The sequence below is a fragment of the Idiotropiscis lumnitzeri genome, chromosome 6, assembly GCF_059441095.1.
Source record: "Idiotropiscis lumnitzeri isolate Australia: NSW breed Sydney's pygmy pipehorse chromosome 6, RoL_Ilum_1.0, whole genome shotgun sequence".
In the NCBI taxonomy this organism is placed as follows: Eukaryota; Metazoa; Chordata; class Actinopteri; order Syngnathiformes; family Syngnathidae; genus Idiotropiscis; species Idiotropiscis lumnitzeri.
This window is the reverse complement of record NC_142396.1, coordinates 16818594-16834839: the sequence shown is the minus strand read 5'-3', so window position 1 is coordinate 16834839 and position 16246 is coordinate 16818594. Positions and strand designations below refer to the sequence as shown.

The window sequence follows — 16246 nt, the reverse complement described above, 5'->3', positions numbered from 1 at the left end:
ATAGTGAACTTTTATCATTAATATTATCATGATTTCTTGATTATGTTAGGCCAGCAGAGAAGGCCTTGAAGGCTTCGATTGCTCGCCACTGAGAAAATTAATACAATATCAACATTAGTCTATATTAAAATATCTCAACATCCTTTCCATCCTCATCCTTTATGGCCACATGTTCCACTTCCTCTGTTCACTCTGTTAATGTACTTTGATATCGGCTCTGTGAGCATTCCGCTTCTTTTGCAATTTCTCTTGGAGAAATTGTCATGGAGGGTGTCAATGATGGTTGTCTGAACAAACGTCAAGTCAGCAGTCTTCCGGATGATTCTGAAACCTGCTAAACCAGACTGAATCCTGTGCTGTTGTTTTGTGTTAACTAGCTGATTGGGACACAGGGATCTTACAATATTGAACTTTGTCATGATATTCTATTTTTATGAGACATTGGATTTTGATTTTCTCATTTTTGTTTTCTGCTATAATCATCAAAATGTAAAACTAAGGCTTGAAATATTTCACTTGTGAGTGTGGTGAACTAAAAAGTTTTAGTTTTTTGAAACAAATTATTTTTATGAAGGGACTTTCCAAATGTATATAAATAAATAATATAAATAATAAAAGTAAATATATTTTTTATCATGCACCTGTATTTGTGTATGTATAAATCATTGCTGTCCAGTGGAAACCATGGCCAAAAGATTAAATTATGAGAATTCTTTTCGAATAGTTACTAATTTGTAGGCAATTTTAGCCAATTTCAAGCAGTGGAAATAGCTTGAAAACAAAACTCAAGTGTTGCAGAATTGTGGCACGACTTCAGTTTCCTCGTTCTGCAGAAGTGGTATGGTGTCGATGTTAGGGGTGTTCCGATACATTTTTCATTTCCGATCCAATACCGATATTGCAAGATACTGTGATGTGCGGCCTAGAGTAATTTCAGATTTCGATAGTCCAATATGATATCAGCAGGAATGATATATGCTGCAATTATTTTTTTTATTGTGAATTGCTAGAAAAAGACTTGAAGTTATTTTATTAAACCGAATAACAATAGTCAGCAATGGTAGATATGAGCATCCAAACTTATGGGTTTTAAAAATTCAACCTTCCTTAACTGCGTAGTCCTGCTTTTTTTTACACATGACCTCCGCCACTTGAAGAGTCTGCCAAAGCAGACCTCTGAGTTACGATTGGACAGTGAGCAGCCAATCAGAATTATCCCTAGTGTCTGACTCCTGATTGGTTAAGAATTGCGCCACAGTTATCGCACCTGCATCACAAGTGTGAATTGGCATTTTGTACGCGGAGAGAAGCCGTAAGCGTAAACCCTATTTTGTGCGTACGCGTGGAGGGTCTTGTACGCACAAAACACATTTATGTATGCACAAAACATGTTTTCGTACACGGTGTTTGACATTACGCTTACGTAATTGTGACTTGCACGCGGTATTTTGATTTACGTACACGCAAAATTAGTTTTTGTATGCGGTATCTGACATTACGTTTATGTAATTGTGGAATAAATCTAAAGCCATAGTTGCACAATCTCCTCAGGATGTTGAAGGTGCTCGTCAACTCGTCAATTTGTACTTTAATCCAACGTCGATCCTGTGAAGTGTGAGAATTCCGGCTGATAGCGACATTATGTAGCGCAGAAGGTCTTCGGGTTATGAACGAGTTCTGTTCCTACTAAATAATTATACTAATAATTTCCACATAAAACGAAATTAACCCTACTAATGTACCTCCTAAATCGCTTAATATCCAAATACTAGTATTATACGTCATATTAAGAAAATAAAGTAAGATACTGTACTTACCAACATTGCTTAGAGGTAGGGCCATGATGTGAACAAGGTTTTTGAGTATAGGGCTATGATGTGAAAAAGGTTTTTGTGTAAGCGTTCATATTAAATTGTAAACGTAACCTGTAGAAGAGACGTCACTGAAAATGCAATCCTGTCGGGGATTTCCTACATTGGAGCGATTTTATAGAAGGGAGCGATATACCAATTGGGGGTAATGATGAGGCGAGGCCTTTCAATCTTGTTTCGCATAGACATCTCTAATGGCCTCTACACATCAATCCGACATCTGCCGTTGTGGCCAACTGTCGCGTCGGCCTTGAAGCTGACATGTCGGACTGAAAGTGCACACAAGCACACTGCAAAAGCCGACAGAAACGCCAACTACTCTGGATTTTCTGCGCATCCGTGAGTAGTACTCTTCCATGCCATCAGCGGCCAGAGGCAATGCGTAGCCTTTGATGGTGATGTCGAATGACGGCGGTCTAAATTAAAGTAAAATAAAAAGTTAGTACTATTACTCAACGCAATATTGGAGATTTGATCTCCCAGTTCCGAGCACTCTCCCTTCACCAACGTGGAGCGCATTTTGGGCTCCAGATAGCGTCAATGACGGATATATGTGATCTAGCTGCTAAGACTGCAGTCACATTGCAAATATTCCAATATGTATCTGATGTAGGACCTCATTTGAAAGTGACTCAGGTTGGATTTGAAAAAAATCAGAATTGAGCCGTTCAGACTGTCATAAAAAATCTGATACACATCGCATTCAGGCAAAAGTGTGAATCTAAAATGGCGGGCAAGGCTCAGGTGTCATAAAGTCGAAGGACGGGTACCGCGTAACCTGACGACCTCCTGTATAATTATTATAATAAAAATAAATATCTACGTTACTTGTAAATCCATTTCAACCTATTTTTAATTGAATACATTACAATGACAAGCTATTTCATGTTCAAACTAATAAATGGTTCTGTTCCTGAGACCATGTGGTAATTTCAATTTCCTTTACACAAGGATACCAGTTTTTATGGCTGTGCCACCCGAAGGATCAAAGGTCACTGGTATTCAATGTTGGTTTTCTTCCTTGCCTCTTTAGGTGCAGAGATTTCTCCAGATTCTCTGAATGTTTAGGTGATATTATGGACCTGGGATGATGAAATCACCAAATTTCTTGTAGCTGTACGTTGGGAAGTGTATTTATACTGGTAGAATCTTCCAATCGGGTGTTTTGAGCATGATTTGACGTTGGCATCCCCCAATGGTCTCAGATTTGGAGGTACAGATTTTCATTCCAAACGCTTCACAATTGGCTGCTGCCACTACACACCGACCACTTGGCCCCTCCCACAGGTGGTGAGCCCATGCGTAGGGGGACCGCCGTTGTCCTCTCTGGCGGAGCCCGGCCAGGTACCATGGGTGCAGGCCCCGCCACCAGGCCTGGATCCAGAAGGTGGCCTTGGTAACCTGCGTCTGGGCAAAGGAAAACTGGATACATTTTTGTTTACATCACATGGGTTCTCTGTGTCATCCTTGGTCTGGCCCCTCACCTAGGACCTGTTTGCCTTTTGGGCGACCCTGACGGGCGTCAAGCCCAGGATAACTTAGCTCCTAAAACCGTTGGGACACTCACACACCACCACCATGATAAGGCGACGGCTCGTGGAGGGCTTCATCATTTACGGTCCATAATATCATCAAAAGGTATAGAGAATATGGAGAAACCACTTCATGTTCGCAGCAAGGCTGAAAACTAACATTGAATGCCTGCGACCTTCGATCCCCAGTGCATCAAAAACCAACAACGTGTAAAGAATATCACCACATGGGTTCAGGAACACTTAAGTAAACCAATGTTAATAAATACAATTAGGCGCTACATCTTAAAGTACAACATAAAACTACTATTCAAAGCAAAAGTCATTTATCAACAACACCCAGAAACTGCTGGCTTCTATGGGCCCAAGTTCATCTAAGATGGACTGATGCAAAGTGGAAAATTGTTCTGTGGGCTGACAAGTCCACGTTTCGAAATATTTTTGGAAAATATGGACGTTGTGTCCTCCAGGCCACAGAGCAAAAGAAGCATTGGCTCGTTATGGACGCAAAGTTCAAAAGCCAGCATCTCTCATGGTACGGGGCTGTGTTAGTGCCAATGGCTTGGGTAACTTACACGTTTCTGACGGCACCATTAATGCAGAAAATAACCTGCAGGTTTTGGAGAATCAAATGCTGGAATCAAAGCAACATCTTTTTCATGGACGCCACTGGTTATTTCTGCAAGACAATGCCAAACCGCATTCGGCATGTGTTAGAACACCGTGGCTTCATATTAAAAGAATGCGAGTACAAGACTGGCGTGTCTGCAGTCCAGACCTGCCTCCCTTTGAAAAAGTGTGGCCCATTATGAACCTACAAAGCTTAAAAAATTGTCTCTTCAGTTCCTGAATGTTTGTTAAAATGTGTTAAAAGCGCTAAGTGAAAGTGGTAAACACAGCCTTGTTCCAGCTTTTTTGGAATGTGATACAACCATAAAATTCCATGTTTATGATTACAGTGAACCCCCGGTTATCGCGGTTAATGGGGACCGAGACCACCCGCGAAAACTGAAAATCCGCGAAGTAGCGTCGCACCTTCAAAAAAAAAAAAAAAAAAAACTTCACACCTATATATATATATATATATATATATATATATATATATATATATATAGGTGCAAAGTAGCGGCACACCTTCAAAAATGCTTAAAAAAAAAAAAATATATATATATATATATATATACTGGTAGAGAGAGAGAGTGAAATTCATGTTATAACAAAAAAACAAATTATTATTAAAACTTATTATTTTTTTATTCCCCAGCCATTATTTTTGTATTTATTCAATTACTTCTTTTTGTATTTATTTAATTACTTCGACTTTTACCTGCTGGTACGCCGTCCGGTGTGCCCTGTGTATGTTCTGATCCTCCAGCAGAACTGGAGGATTGAACAGGACTCTCCAAACGCAGACCCGGGAAAAAAGGTGGTGATACAAAGATATTTATTATAATCACAATATAGTCAGCGTAATCAGCGCGTCTCGCAGCAGCTGACGGCATGGCGCGAGACGATCGCTGGAGGAACGCCCACACAGCTGAAAAAACAAAAACACACGCGGCATGACAGGCACGGATCATGACAGTGAAATGAAAGGTGGCATTCTTCATTTATTCATTCATAACTGACAGCCTCGCGCTCCGCTGGTACCCGGGCGGAAGGTGCTCCTATTCGGCTAAACTACCACGCACGCCGGCCGGTCTCCTTCGAAGCTCACGCGCGGTCCCGAACGAAGCAAAATGTCGCCGCGCGAGTGCCCGGGCGGAAGTTGTTTCTCTTCGGCTTGACAGCCACACACGCCGGCCGGTCTCCTTCGTAGCTCACGCACGGTCCTGAACGAAGCAAAATGTCGCCGCGCGAGTGCCCGGGCGGAAGTTGTTTCTCTTCGGCTTAACTGCCACGCACGCCGGCCGCAGCTCGGGTACGGTCCGAAACCGTGCGAAACGTCGCCCCCGATCGTGTCCGTCGCCACCAATCGTGTCCGGGGGAACCTGCTCTTCTTCGTCCACTCTCTTCGGCGCACGCCGGCCGTCTAACCGCTTCAGCGCCCCCTTGTGCTGCTCGGCGAAACTACAATGCCCCCGAATATTTTTTAGACCCGCGAAGCACTGAACCCGCGAAAGGTGAACCGCGAAGTAGCGGGGGTTCACTGTATTTGCTAAAAACAACGTATCCGTTTGAACATTAAATATCTTGTCTTTGTGGTGTATTCAATTAAATATAAGTTGAACACGATTTACAAGTCATTTTATTCTGTTTTTATTTATGTTTAACACAAGGTCCCAAATTCATTGGAATTGGTTTGTAGATTTTTCCAGGCCATTTTGGTTGAAATTCAAAATATATGACTTAAGACGCTTTCTGACTCTGTGGGCTTCACATGAATTTGATAGGTCTATTATGTCCCAGTGCACTTTTGTTACCTTGGTTCTTTTTTATGTTATAGAGCCAAATTTCCGTCCTGCAGAATCGGATAGAGCAGTTGGAGCAGCTCCTGGAGGAAAACCATCAAATCATCAGTCACATAAAAGACTCTGTGATGGAGCTCACAGACACAGGAGCTGTGTCTCCCAGTGGCCACCTGCCTTTCAGGAGTGCCAATGGCTCCTGGGTCCTTCCCTTTGACGGCCACCCCACTTTCCTTGCAGTCAAGCCTCAGGACTGTCAGTTGGCTGCAGGCAGTCATAGTCAGGCAGACGTTCAGGTTAACTACCTGCAATTTCGATCGTCAATCAATCACATATACGTCACTGTGTTTAATGTCAAATGTAAAATTAACTTGTTTTTGTTATTATCTAATGTAATCATTTTCAGATGATCGATGTATATTCACTCCTCAAGTTTGACAATCCAGACGGCGGTGTGTGGAAACAGGGCTTTGACATAACTTACGATGCTGATGAATGGGACAAAGAACCTCTGCAGGTGTTTGTGGTTCCACACTCTCACAATGATCCAGGTGATTACAGCAAGCACACATGAATTATTTATCGGAATTTCTTGAGAATAACCCAAAAACATAAAAAATCGAGGGAGGTGTGTGATGCACACGTACACGTTATATTACAATTACAATAATCCCTCGCTTATCACAGTTAATGGGGACCAGAATCCCCTGCAAAAGGTGGTATTTTCTATTTTGGGGGGATTTCCGCCTCTGTTACGGGTAGTCCGTTTGAACTCTCTTTGAAGCGTTTTGGCCTGCCACAAACGATTATTTTGCGAGTCGACTAATCACCAAGAGTAGTTGTGATTAGTCGACTAATTGGATTGTATGAGAATCGCTCCATAATTACACGAGCAAGCAGCTGCTCTTATGTGATCTGTATCTTAGAGCTAAAATTCTTCACATGAATAATAAAGACAACTAAGATGGTCATACATTGAATTTGTATTAAACTTTGCAGCTTGTACCAGCATTCCTACCGTGTTTATAAATAAAGACAGCAGCTGAAATTGAATGCAGTACTGTGGCCTTAAATCTTTAGCTCTAGATGTTTAGAGCATTTTAAAATGGAAACAAAAACTATACACTATGCTGAGTTCCACTAATACTATGAAACTCAATAAATGAATACAAAAAGAAATGCTTGTAAACATATTTCACTCTTCTTGGGCATCAATTGTTTTTTTTTAGGTAGAAGGGAGTGAAATTACAATGTAACCACATTGTATTTAGCCATTTTGTGAAATAAACCCGGACTTTCAGACTCTGTTGCTCACGCTAACATGGGCCTCACTCAATTACGGTACCCACAATGCTTCTGTTTTACATCACAGTTGACGTGGATTTCCACGACTGGGCATGTGCGTTGCAGACAGACATGCTGCCATCGTAATATATATAAATAAACAACTTCGTGGCAGCCCTAATTTACACGATGGTCGGCCTCCTTAATGGCTGAGAAGTTATTGTTTGTGACACCATTCACAGTCATGAGTAATTGAGTCATGCTTTTTTTTAGATGTGATTTCAATGAATTTTGTGCCATCAATTGCAGTATGTAAAATACCAACTCTCCCCACATTTAAAACCACTCAGACACTTCATTCTAAACATCCATTCATTATCTATGCCGCTTCTCCTCATGAGAGCTGAGGGGGGCGCTGGAGCCTATCCCAGCTATCTTCGGGAAGGGGGCGGGCACCCTGAACTGGTTGCCAGCCAATTGCAGGGCACACAGAGACGAACAACCATCAGCGCTCACACTCATACCGAGGGGCAATTTAGAGTGTTCAATCGGCCTGCCATGCATGTTTTTGGAATGTGGGAGGAAACCGGAGTACCCGGAGGAAACCCACGTAGGCACGGGGAGAACATGCAAACTCCACACAGGATGGCCGAAGCCGGGATCGAACGCACGACCGCTGCCGTCTCTCACTGTGAGGCCATCGTGCTAACCAGTCAGCCCACCGTGCCCCTCATTCTGAACAGGCCATCTTCATTACTATTAATTAACATGCATTATTGGATGATGAAAATGTTGTACTCACTGTCAGGGCCTGGTTGACTCCAGAAACAAGATTGCTGTCAATGTGTATGTTGAGGAGCTTCTGTATCAAAATGAGTTGTCCTTCCCAAGAAATATGATATGTTTATATTTTACAATTACAATCGTTTTCTCCTGTGCTGTGACTCACCACTTAAATGACCTTTATCAAATTTGCTTTCCTAGCAATGTTTCTTACAGACTTCTCACACATATTTTTAATGTATTATTTTCTTTGAGTAGTAACAAAACTTGCTACCTTATATTCATAGATAGTACTACTCTGCAATGCCTTGAACTCAACGTGCAGCGAAAGCCTGACTCTGTCCAAGACTTACAATTTAAATAAATCATGAGCCTTATTTTTGATCATTTGCAGAACAATGCTCTCTTAACTGTTTTTTGGTGGTAAAAGCCATCTGTCTGACTCCTATCATCTTGTTTTTAGGTTGGATTAAGACTTTCGACAAGTACTTCACAGACCAGACGCAGCATATTTTAAACAACATGGTGCTGAAGCTGGCCGAAGATCCCCGCAGGAAGTTCATCTGGTCTGAGATTTCCTTCTTCTCCAAGTGGTGGGAGAGTGCGGATGCACAAAAGCAGGAGGCTACACGCAAGTGAGTTGCTGTTCAATAAAATGCTTGATTTTTTTTTCAATTCCATCAGCTAAATCCAAAAAGTAGCAGAGATGGTGTTTTACACAGCGACTCGTACACACTGACAGATTGTGGACGTTCTGAAAATAGCTTGCAATCTGGATAATGTCATTCTCGCACGTCGGGACAGGATTATTCTCACCTTCTTTTTGTAATCCTCTCTCTTCAACAGACTGATCCTCGAAGGACAGTTTGAGATTGTGACAGGAGGCTGGGTGATGACCGATGAAGCCAATGTTCATTACTTTGCCATGATAGACCAGCTTATTGAGGGACATCAGTGGCTTGAGAGAAACATAGGTGCATTAGAAACTATCCATTTTCCACACAAATGTTCTATAGTCTCTTATCTTGTACTCTGAGATGGTTAACATGTCACTTACCGTATTTTCCAAACTATAAGCCGCTACTTTTTTCCTAGATTTTGAACCATGCGGCTAATACAACAGTGCGGCTTTTCTGTGGATTTTTCTTTCACCGGTAGGGGTACTCTATAATTTAGAAAATACTCGAAGTAAATCTTGATTATTTTTTTTTTCTCTTGGGTCTGTTCTGTTTTAGCAAAGTTGCTAAAAGGCACTGTTTGGGGGGGGGGGGGCAGATGGGTTTCCTTCATTTTCAGAATTGTTAAAAGTCACGGAGTGACCAAGCTATAAAGATCTTGTCAAATGGAACAATGAGAGCTTAGTTTTATATTTTGGGGGGCGGGTGACAAAAAACCCTTTGTTAAAGTGACAGTAAAGAGCCAGGCACACGCACACAGAGGCACGTTTGCCTGTGGGCAGTGCTCCCGTATGCCTCAACAGAACTGCAAACACTAGAAACATTTGGTTAAAGTCATTGCTTGCCTAGAAGAAAAGACCATTTCTTAAAGCATTGCGTTACTTTTTCCCTCCTTGTTCTGTCAATATTCAACTGTTATTTTTCAATAAAAATATGAATGTCTTCCTGTTCTATTCCAGGGGCAACACCCCACAGCGGATGGGCAATAGATCCTTTTGGTCACAGCTCTACTATGGCCTATGTCCTGAAGAGAGCCAATCTGACCAATATGCTCATCCAGAGGGTCCACTACTCAGTCAAAAAGCATTTTGCTGCCACACGTAACCTGGAGTTTATGTGGCGGCAGCCCTGGGGTGAGTGTAGCACAGACAGGACATGTTGGAAGGATAAACAGTGTTTTACAGCTCCAGGGAGTTCATTTTTCACACTTATATTTGTAATGTCACAAGTGGCCACCATCTTGGGGAATTTTCTAAAAATGGTGGAATGAGCTCTTTATATGGCTCTAAAATCCTGCATAACAAATTAATGAATGAAAACACAATTGATGATTACATTTCTTGACCTATCCTACTGCCTACACTGCTCATCACATGAATAATATTTAGGTTTTACATGAACTCGACTGCTTGAGAGGCAATAGTCAGCCGTGACATGAAGGGCAGTCAGGAGCTAATTTTGTTGCGCTAACAACTTTTGTTTTAGCGGCCCGAAGCTGAATGTTGCTCTTCGCTGTTGTTAGCCGGGGAGGCAATGGGAGGGGAGGGCATAGTCATCCATGCCCCCTTGCGGCTCTTGCTGTTGCCACAAAACTTTAGCTACAATGTTTGCCATCATTTATGCTACTTTAAATCTAAATAATACATTGAAAAAAGTTCAACATCGAATTGAGTATGCCATTTACATTGTGTGAACTTTTGTAGTAAGATCTTCATGAGTCAAGTTATTCTTTGTTACTCTAATTTGATGGAGCTTTTTTGACCATATTTTTGATAGGCAATATAACAAAAACATCGCACCAAAAAGGATATTTCCCCCTAAACAAAAAGCTCTTTGACTCGGGAATCTCTCATCCAACAAATTTCTGTGTCATACTCAGGTTGAAGTGGCCATTACAACCAGACTTTGCATTTTGCAAGATTGTAATTTTCAGGAAATCTTGTTGTGCTTGCATGCTTTTACTAATAATGTGTCTATTATTAAGTTAAATACTGTTAAATTTTGTTAAGCTGTTATTAAATATTTGAAGTACTCATCATCTTCCACTGTTTATTTTATACTGTTCATTTAAAAACGGTGCCTATTGCTCCAAGTTTACTTCTACCACTTTTCCAGACACTGGATCCACTTCAGACATTTTATGCCACATGATGCCCTTCTACAGCTATGATGTGCCTCATACATGCGGGCCTGACCCAAAGATTTGTTGCCAGTTTGACTTCAAGAGGCTACCTGGCGGTCGAATCAACTGTCCATGGAAAGTGCCACCCAAGGCTGTGGTGGATGCAAATGTGGCAGAGAGGTACGTCAATAATGCTGCAAAATCATAATTTCTGCAACATGATGAGTTAATGGATTGTAAACAATCATTTCTCCACATTCGTCTCTTTTGTGTCTTGCTTGGAGACAGTCTGTTGCTCATTGTGTATACCAGAGTGCTCTCGGAACGTCAGAATATAGTCCTTTGCTTCGCCACCAAAATTGGACTTTTTTTCCCTTTGGTGCAGTTCGCATTCACACTGTTCTTTTTGCAAGTCAGTGGTATTCAGTAAACACGTGTGTAACAATTGGTGCGCCCATTGGACAGGAAAGACGAGAGCGACATGCAAAGCACAAACCCGGAAATGGAAGAAAATGTAGAATTCCTATGCGTTTCATTCTGTCTCTGCATATTGGTGCTGTTATTAGAGCTGCAAAATAATTTTGAGTGTCGAGCAGTTCATTCAACGTAGGTTTCTAAATCTTAAAATAGGGTCAGCGAATGCATGAAGTAACCTGCAGGAGCTTGTGCTCTTCATGCCTTGACCCAAAACGTGCCGAAGACTGGCGGGGTTGGGAGGGTAACTTTTAAAATGGGTTCTGATACAGTTACCTGTTAAAAAATGATTACTTTTAATTATTTCCGGATTACTCCAGTACCAACATATTAATGAGCATAAAGAAATGAATCAAAATATCGCTACAGTATATATTACAGTGTAAACGCGCTAGGGCTGTACGATATTGGAAAAAATTGACATTGCGATTTTTGGGGAGGCTGCGATGAACATTGCAATATCAAAACTAGAAAAGATTTTCACCAGATGACTCAAATAGCTCTGTTTGGTAAGACTTTGCTTTGTTTACTATACAGCTCTGCGATGGCCACTTGATAGAAATACGTGCCCCACGGCATTTTATACCTTTTGTCGAGCGTGCGGATCATTTTCTTTTTAAACCTCTTTCGTGACGGCGTTGAGTTTCACTTTCACTTTCGGCCCGTGAAAAGATAAAGATAAAGATGTCCTTTATTAGTCCCACAATGGGGAAATTTGAAGTGTTACAGCAGCAAAGATATAGATCACACAGAGTCGGCGGAGTAATGTAGCCGTTAATGTGTAACATTAGCAGCAGACCTTCATAAAAAGCATGCAAATATACACAGTATAAACGTATCTAAGTGTAAGGAAACACTCCTAATGCCTGTCCATTATACAGAGGGGGAAACACTGTAATGATAAAAACTACTGAATGATTGAAAATACTGCAATGATAAAGATATTACACTGATAAAAGTACTGTAATGGTGAGAGTACTGAAATGACAGGAAAGTACTGCAATGATAGAAAATACTGCAATGATAAGAGTACTGTAATGGTAAAAGTACTGCAATGATAAAATATACTGCAATGATAAAAGTACTATAATGGTAGAAGTACTGCAACGATGGAAAAATACTGCAATGATGAAGTATTGTAATAGTAAAAGTACCGCAATGATAGGAAATACCGTAATTATAAAAGTACTGCAATGATAAAAGTACTGTAATAGTGAACATCCTGCAGTGGTAGAAATACTACAGTGATAGAAGTATTGTAATAAGAATACTGTAATGGTAAACAAAATACATCATTGGTCGATGTTTAAGTACACCCTTGGCTGAAAGTAAAGTAGTAGTGTATATTGCATTCTAGGACTGCACAATTGCACTAATGCCCTCCTGTTTGTAGGCCTGACCCAATGTTCTTGTTAAAAAGTCTGACAGCAGTCGGCAGGAAGGAGCGGCGAAATCTCTCTTTGGTACAGCGAGGGTGTAAAAGTCTGTCACTGAAGGAGCTGTAAAGTGTTCTCAGAGTGTCATTGAATGGGTGGACTGGTTTGTCCAGCATTGATGACAGTTTTGCCGTCATCCTTCTGCCCCCCACTGAGTCCACAGAGTCCAGGGAGCAGCCCAGGACAGAGCTGGCCCTCCTCACCAGTTTGTCCAGTCTCTTTTTGTCTCCTGCCCAGGAGACCACTCCATAGAAGATGACTGATGAAACCACTGAGTCATAGAAGTTCCTGAGGAGTGTTCCCCGAATGCCAAAGGACCTCAGCCGCCTGAGTAGGAAGAGTCTGCTCTGACCCTTCCTATAGAGAGCGTCTGTGTTGTCGCTTCAGTCCAGTTTATTGTTCAGATGAACACCCAGGTACTTGTAAGTTGAGACCCTCTCAACGTCTGTTCCCTGGATATTCACTGGTGCAGGTGGAGAGTGCCGACGCTTGCGGAAATCCACCACCAGCTCTTTGGATTTCCCAGCGTTGATTTGGAGGCGGTTCTGCTGACACCAGTCCACGAACCCCTGCGTAACCCCTCTGTACTCCCGATCGTCATCGTCAGTGATGAGGCCGACAATCGCAGAGTCATCAGAGAACTTCTGCAGGTGACAGGTTGTGGAATTGTATTTGTAGTCCGAGGTGTAGAGGGTGAACAGGAAGGGAGCCAGCACAGTTCCCTGCGGCGCTCCCGTGCTGCAGAGGAGCACGTCAGACACACAGTCCTGTGTTCTCACGTACTGTGGCCGGTTTGTGAGGTAGTTGTGAATCCATGTGATGAGGTGGTGGGCCACTCCCGCCTGCTCCAGCTTGTCTCCCAATAAGGCGGGCTGGATGGTGTTGAAAGCACTTGAGAAATCAAAGAACATGATCCTCACCGTGCCCCCCGCCTTCTCCAGGTGGAAGAGTGAAGTGTGGAGCAGGTAGATGATGGTATCATCCACACTGATGCCAGGCTGGTATGCAAACTGGAGTGGGTCCATTGAGGAGCTGACCAGGGGGCGCAGATGGACGAGGACCAGTCTCTCCAGGGTCTTCATCAGATGAGACGTCAGCGCCACTGGTCTGAAGTTGTTGAGCTCCTTCGGATGGGGTGTCTTTGGAACCGGAACCAGGCAGGATGTTTTCCACAGCTGGGGGACTCTGCCCAGCTTCAAGCTCAGGTTGAACATGTGCTGGACGATTCCACACAGCTGGTCTGCGCAGGATTTGAGGAGCTGGGAGCTGATCCCATCTGGGCCTGCCGCCTTCCTCGCCTTCATCTTCCTCAGCTGGTTCTTCACCTGAGATGTTGTGAGGAACAAGGCTGAGCAGGAGGAAGTGGTGGTTGTCTGATGAGGCTGGGAACTGGATCCTGTGGAGAGAGAGAGGGGCGAGAGAGGGGGAGAGAGGGTCTTGTTCGCAGTGGCAGGAGGGGTGGGTGGGGGCTGCATCAGGGAAGCCTGAGCGGGGTCAGACATTTGATCAAACCTATTGAAAAATAGGTTCAACTCATTTGCCCACTGAAGCCCCCCCCCCCCCTTCTGGGTCTTACCTGCTTGTCCGTGGCCTGAGATGGTCTTCAGGCCCCTCCAGACATCCCTGGCATTGTTCCGCTGCAGTTGTTCTTCCATCCGCATCCTGTAGACTTTTTCCCCTCTCGGATCCTCCTTCTCAGCTGACGCTGCACTCTCTTCAGCTAGTCCTTGTCGCCTGAAACAAAAGCCCTCTTTATCTCCTTCAGGAGAGCTTTAATGTCCGGTGTGATCCAGGGTTTGTTGTTGGAGAAACATCTTACAGTCCTGGTGGGAATGGTGTTCTCCATGCAGAAGTTAATATAGTCTGTAACTGCGTCTGTTAGACCATTAATGTCCTCACCGTGAGCTTCGCTGAATACCTCCCACACAGTTGTGTTGAAACAGTCCTTCAAGGCCTCCTCGGCTTCTCCGGACCATCGCTGAACTGTGCGTGTCACAGCTGGCTGCCTGCGGACGAGAGGTTTGTACACAGGCAGGAGAGCAACCAAGTTGTGGTCAGCTTTGCCCAGCGGGGGGAGGGGCAGTGACGTGTACGCCTCCTTGGTGTTGGCATAGAAGAGGTCCAATATTTTGTTGTCTCTGGTTTGGCATGTTACATATTATGTGAATGAAGGCAGAGAGGAGGAAGGAGAAGCATGATTGAAGTCACCAGAGATAAGGAACAAGGCATTTGGGTGCTGTGTTTGTAGCCTGCTCACAGCTGCATTCAGTACATCACAGGCTGTCTCACCGTTAGCAGAGGGAGGCACGTACGCCGCCACCGCGATCACATGACTGAACTCTCGCGGTAAATAGACCGGACGCATGCTAACAGCTATCATCTCAATGTCCCGACTGCAAAGTTGATCCTTAACAGTTATATGCCCAGGGTTACACCACCTATCATTAACAAACACAGCCAGCCCTTCCCCTTTTCTCTTACCGCTCTCCAGTATCCTGTCAGCGCGTAGTATTTGGAAGCCGTCCAATTCCACGACGGCGTCCGGCGTTAGCTCTGTTAGCCACGACTCCGTGAACACCAGCAAGCTAGCCTCCCGGACAATCCTCTCGTGCCGGGTTAGCGCTGTTAGCTCGTCCATTTTGTTGGGGAGGGATCGAACATTCCCCATAATAACGGACGGGAGGACGGGGTGATATCGTCTCCTCCTTGCCTGGCGTTTAGCCCCCGCACGACATCCCCGTCTCTTCCTCCTCAGCTCGCGGGGGATATCGGGTCTCGCTCCGGGAGCCCACGCGGGGTTAGCACGGAGTGCTAACAGCTGATCTCTTGTGTACACAATCGATCCGTAGCTCCGAGTTTCGTCTCCGGACACGATCGCGCAAAAAACAGCCCCCAACAGCAGTAAAACCACCGCAAGTTGGATGTCCATTGCTGAGGTGAGGTAAAAATAAAATAAAAAAGGGTAAAGGGAAAAAACACACGAAAAAGGCTCAATAGTGAGCCACGCTGCTGTAAACAGGCAGCCACTCGCGCGGCGCCGGAAGTTATTGCATTCGTGATTTGTCGATGCTGTTTGGACTTCTTGACATAAGGTGTTATAATAAAGGCGTCTGTCATTGTTTTTTGAGTGGATGGTTTTACATCGGGTCCCACTAATGAGTCTGAACTGGTTATTAAGGGGGCTCGTAATAGCATTCAAATGGTCGGACAGGTTTGTTGTATTACCTCGTGTTGCAGCAACAACGGCGAAGCACTGTCGGCAGGGTTTTTTTTTGTGTGTTGTATATTCCTTTTTAGGGCCGAAATAATAAAACATATTTCGCCGCTTCTGCTGCCGTTGTCGGTACTAGATAGGGACGAGTTGCTAGACGTGGACGTGGACCTTCGGAGGCTGCGCGCTTGCTAAAGACGTCCCGCTAAAGTTATTTTTTTGTATTCTAAATACGTTACACTGGTACATGTATTCGATTACTGCCCAAGCCTGACTACAGACTAGTATTTCCCACACCGTTGTTGGCTTGTTGAGACCAAATGAGAGACCACATGTATCCTGTTGTTCGTACGGATCGGCAGTGACTTGTATTCAGACCTGAAGCAAACCACACCAAGTCCGTTTGGAAGCACACCGAGACAAACTCAAAAAGAGTCTCTTAGTCCGT

At 43.6% G+C, this 16246-nt stretch overlaps 1 protein-coding gene across 4 annotated transcripts in view; it reads left to right on the top strand.

Moving 5' to 3' along the window:
* Positions 1–16246, top strand: part of man2a2 (mannosidase, alpha, class 2A, member 2) — a 36555-nt gene that overhangs the window by 4905 nt on the left and 15404 nt on the right. For all 4 annotated transcript variants that reach the window (XM_088298568.1, XM_088298570.1, XM_088298566.1 and 1 more), the window contains exons 3-8: positions 5850–6107; positions 6218–6362; positions 8342–8513; positions 8725–8852; positions 9515–9688; positions 10671–10857. In XM_088298568.1, coding sequence (XP_088154694.1) covers positions 5850–6107; positions 6218–6362; positions 8342–8513; positions 8725–8852; positions 9515–9688; positions 10671–10857 — 1064 coding nt within the window. The remainder of the gene's footprint in view (positions 1–5849; positions 6108–6217; positions 6363–8341; positions 8514–8724; positions 8853–9514; positions 9689–10670; positions 10858–16246) is intronic.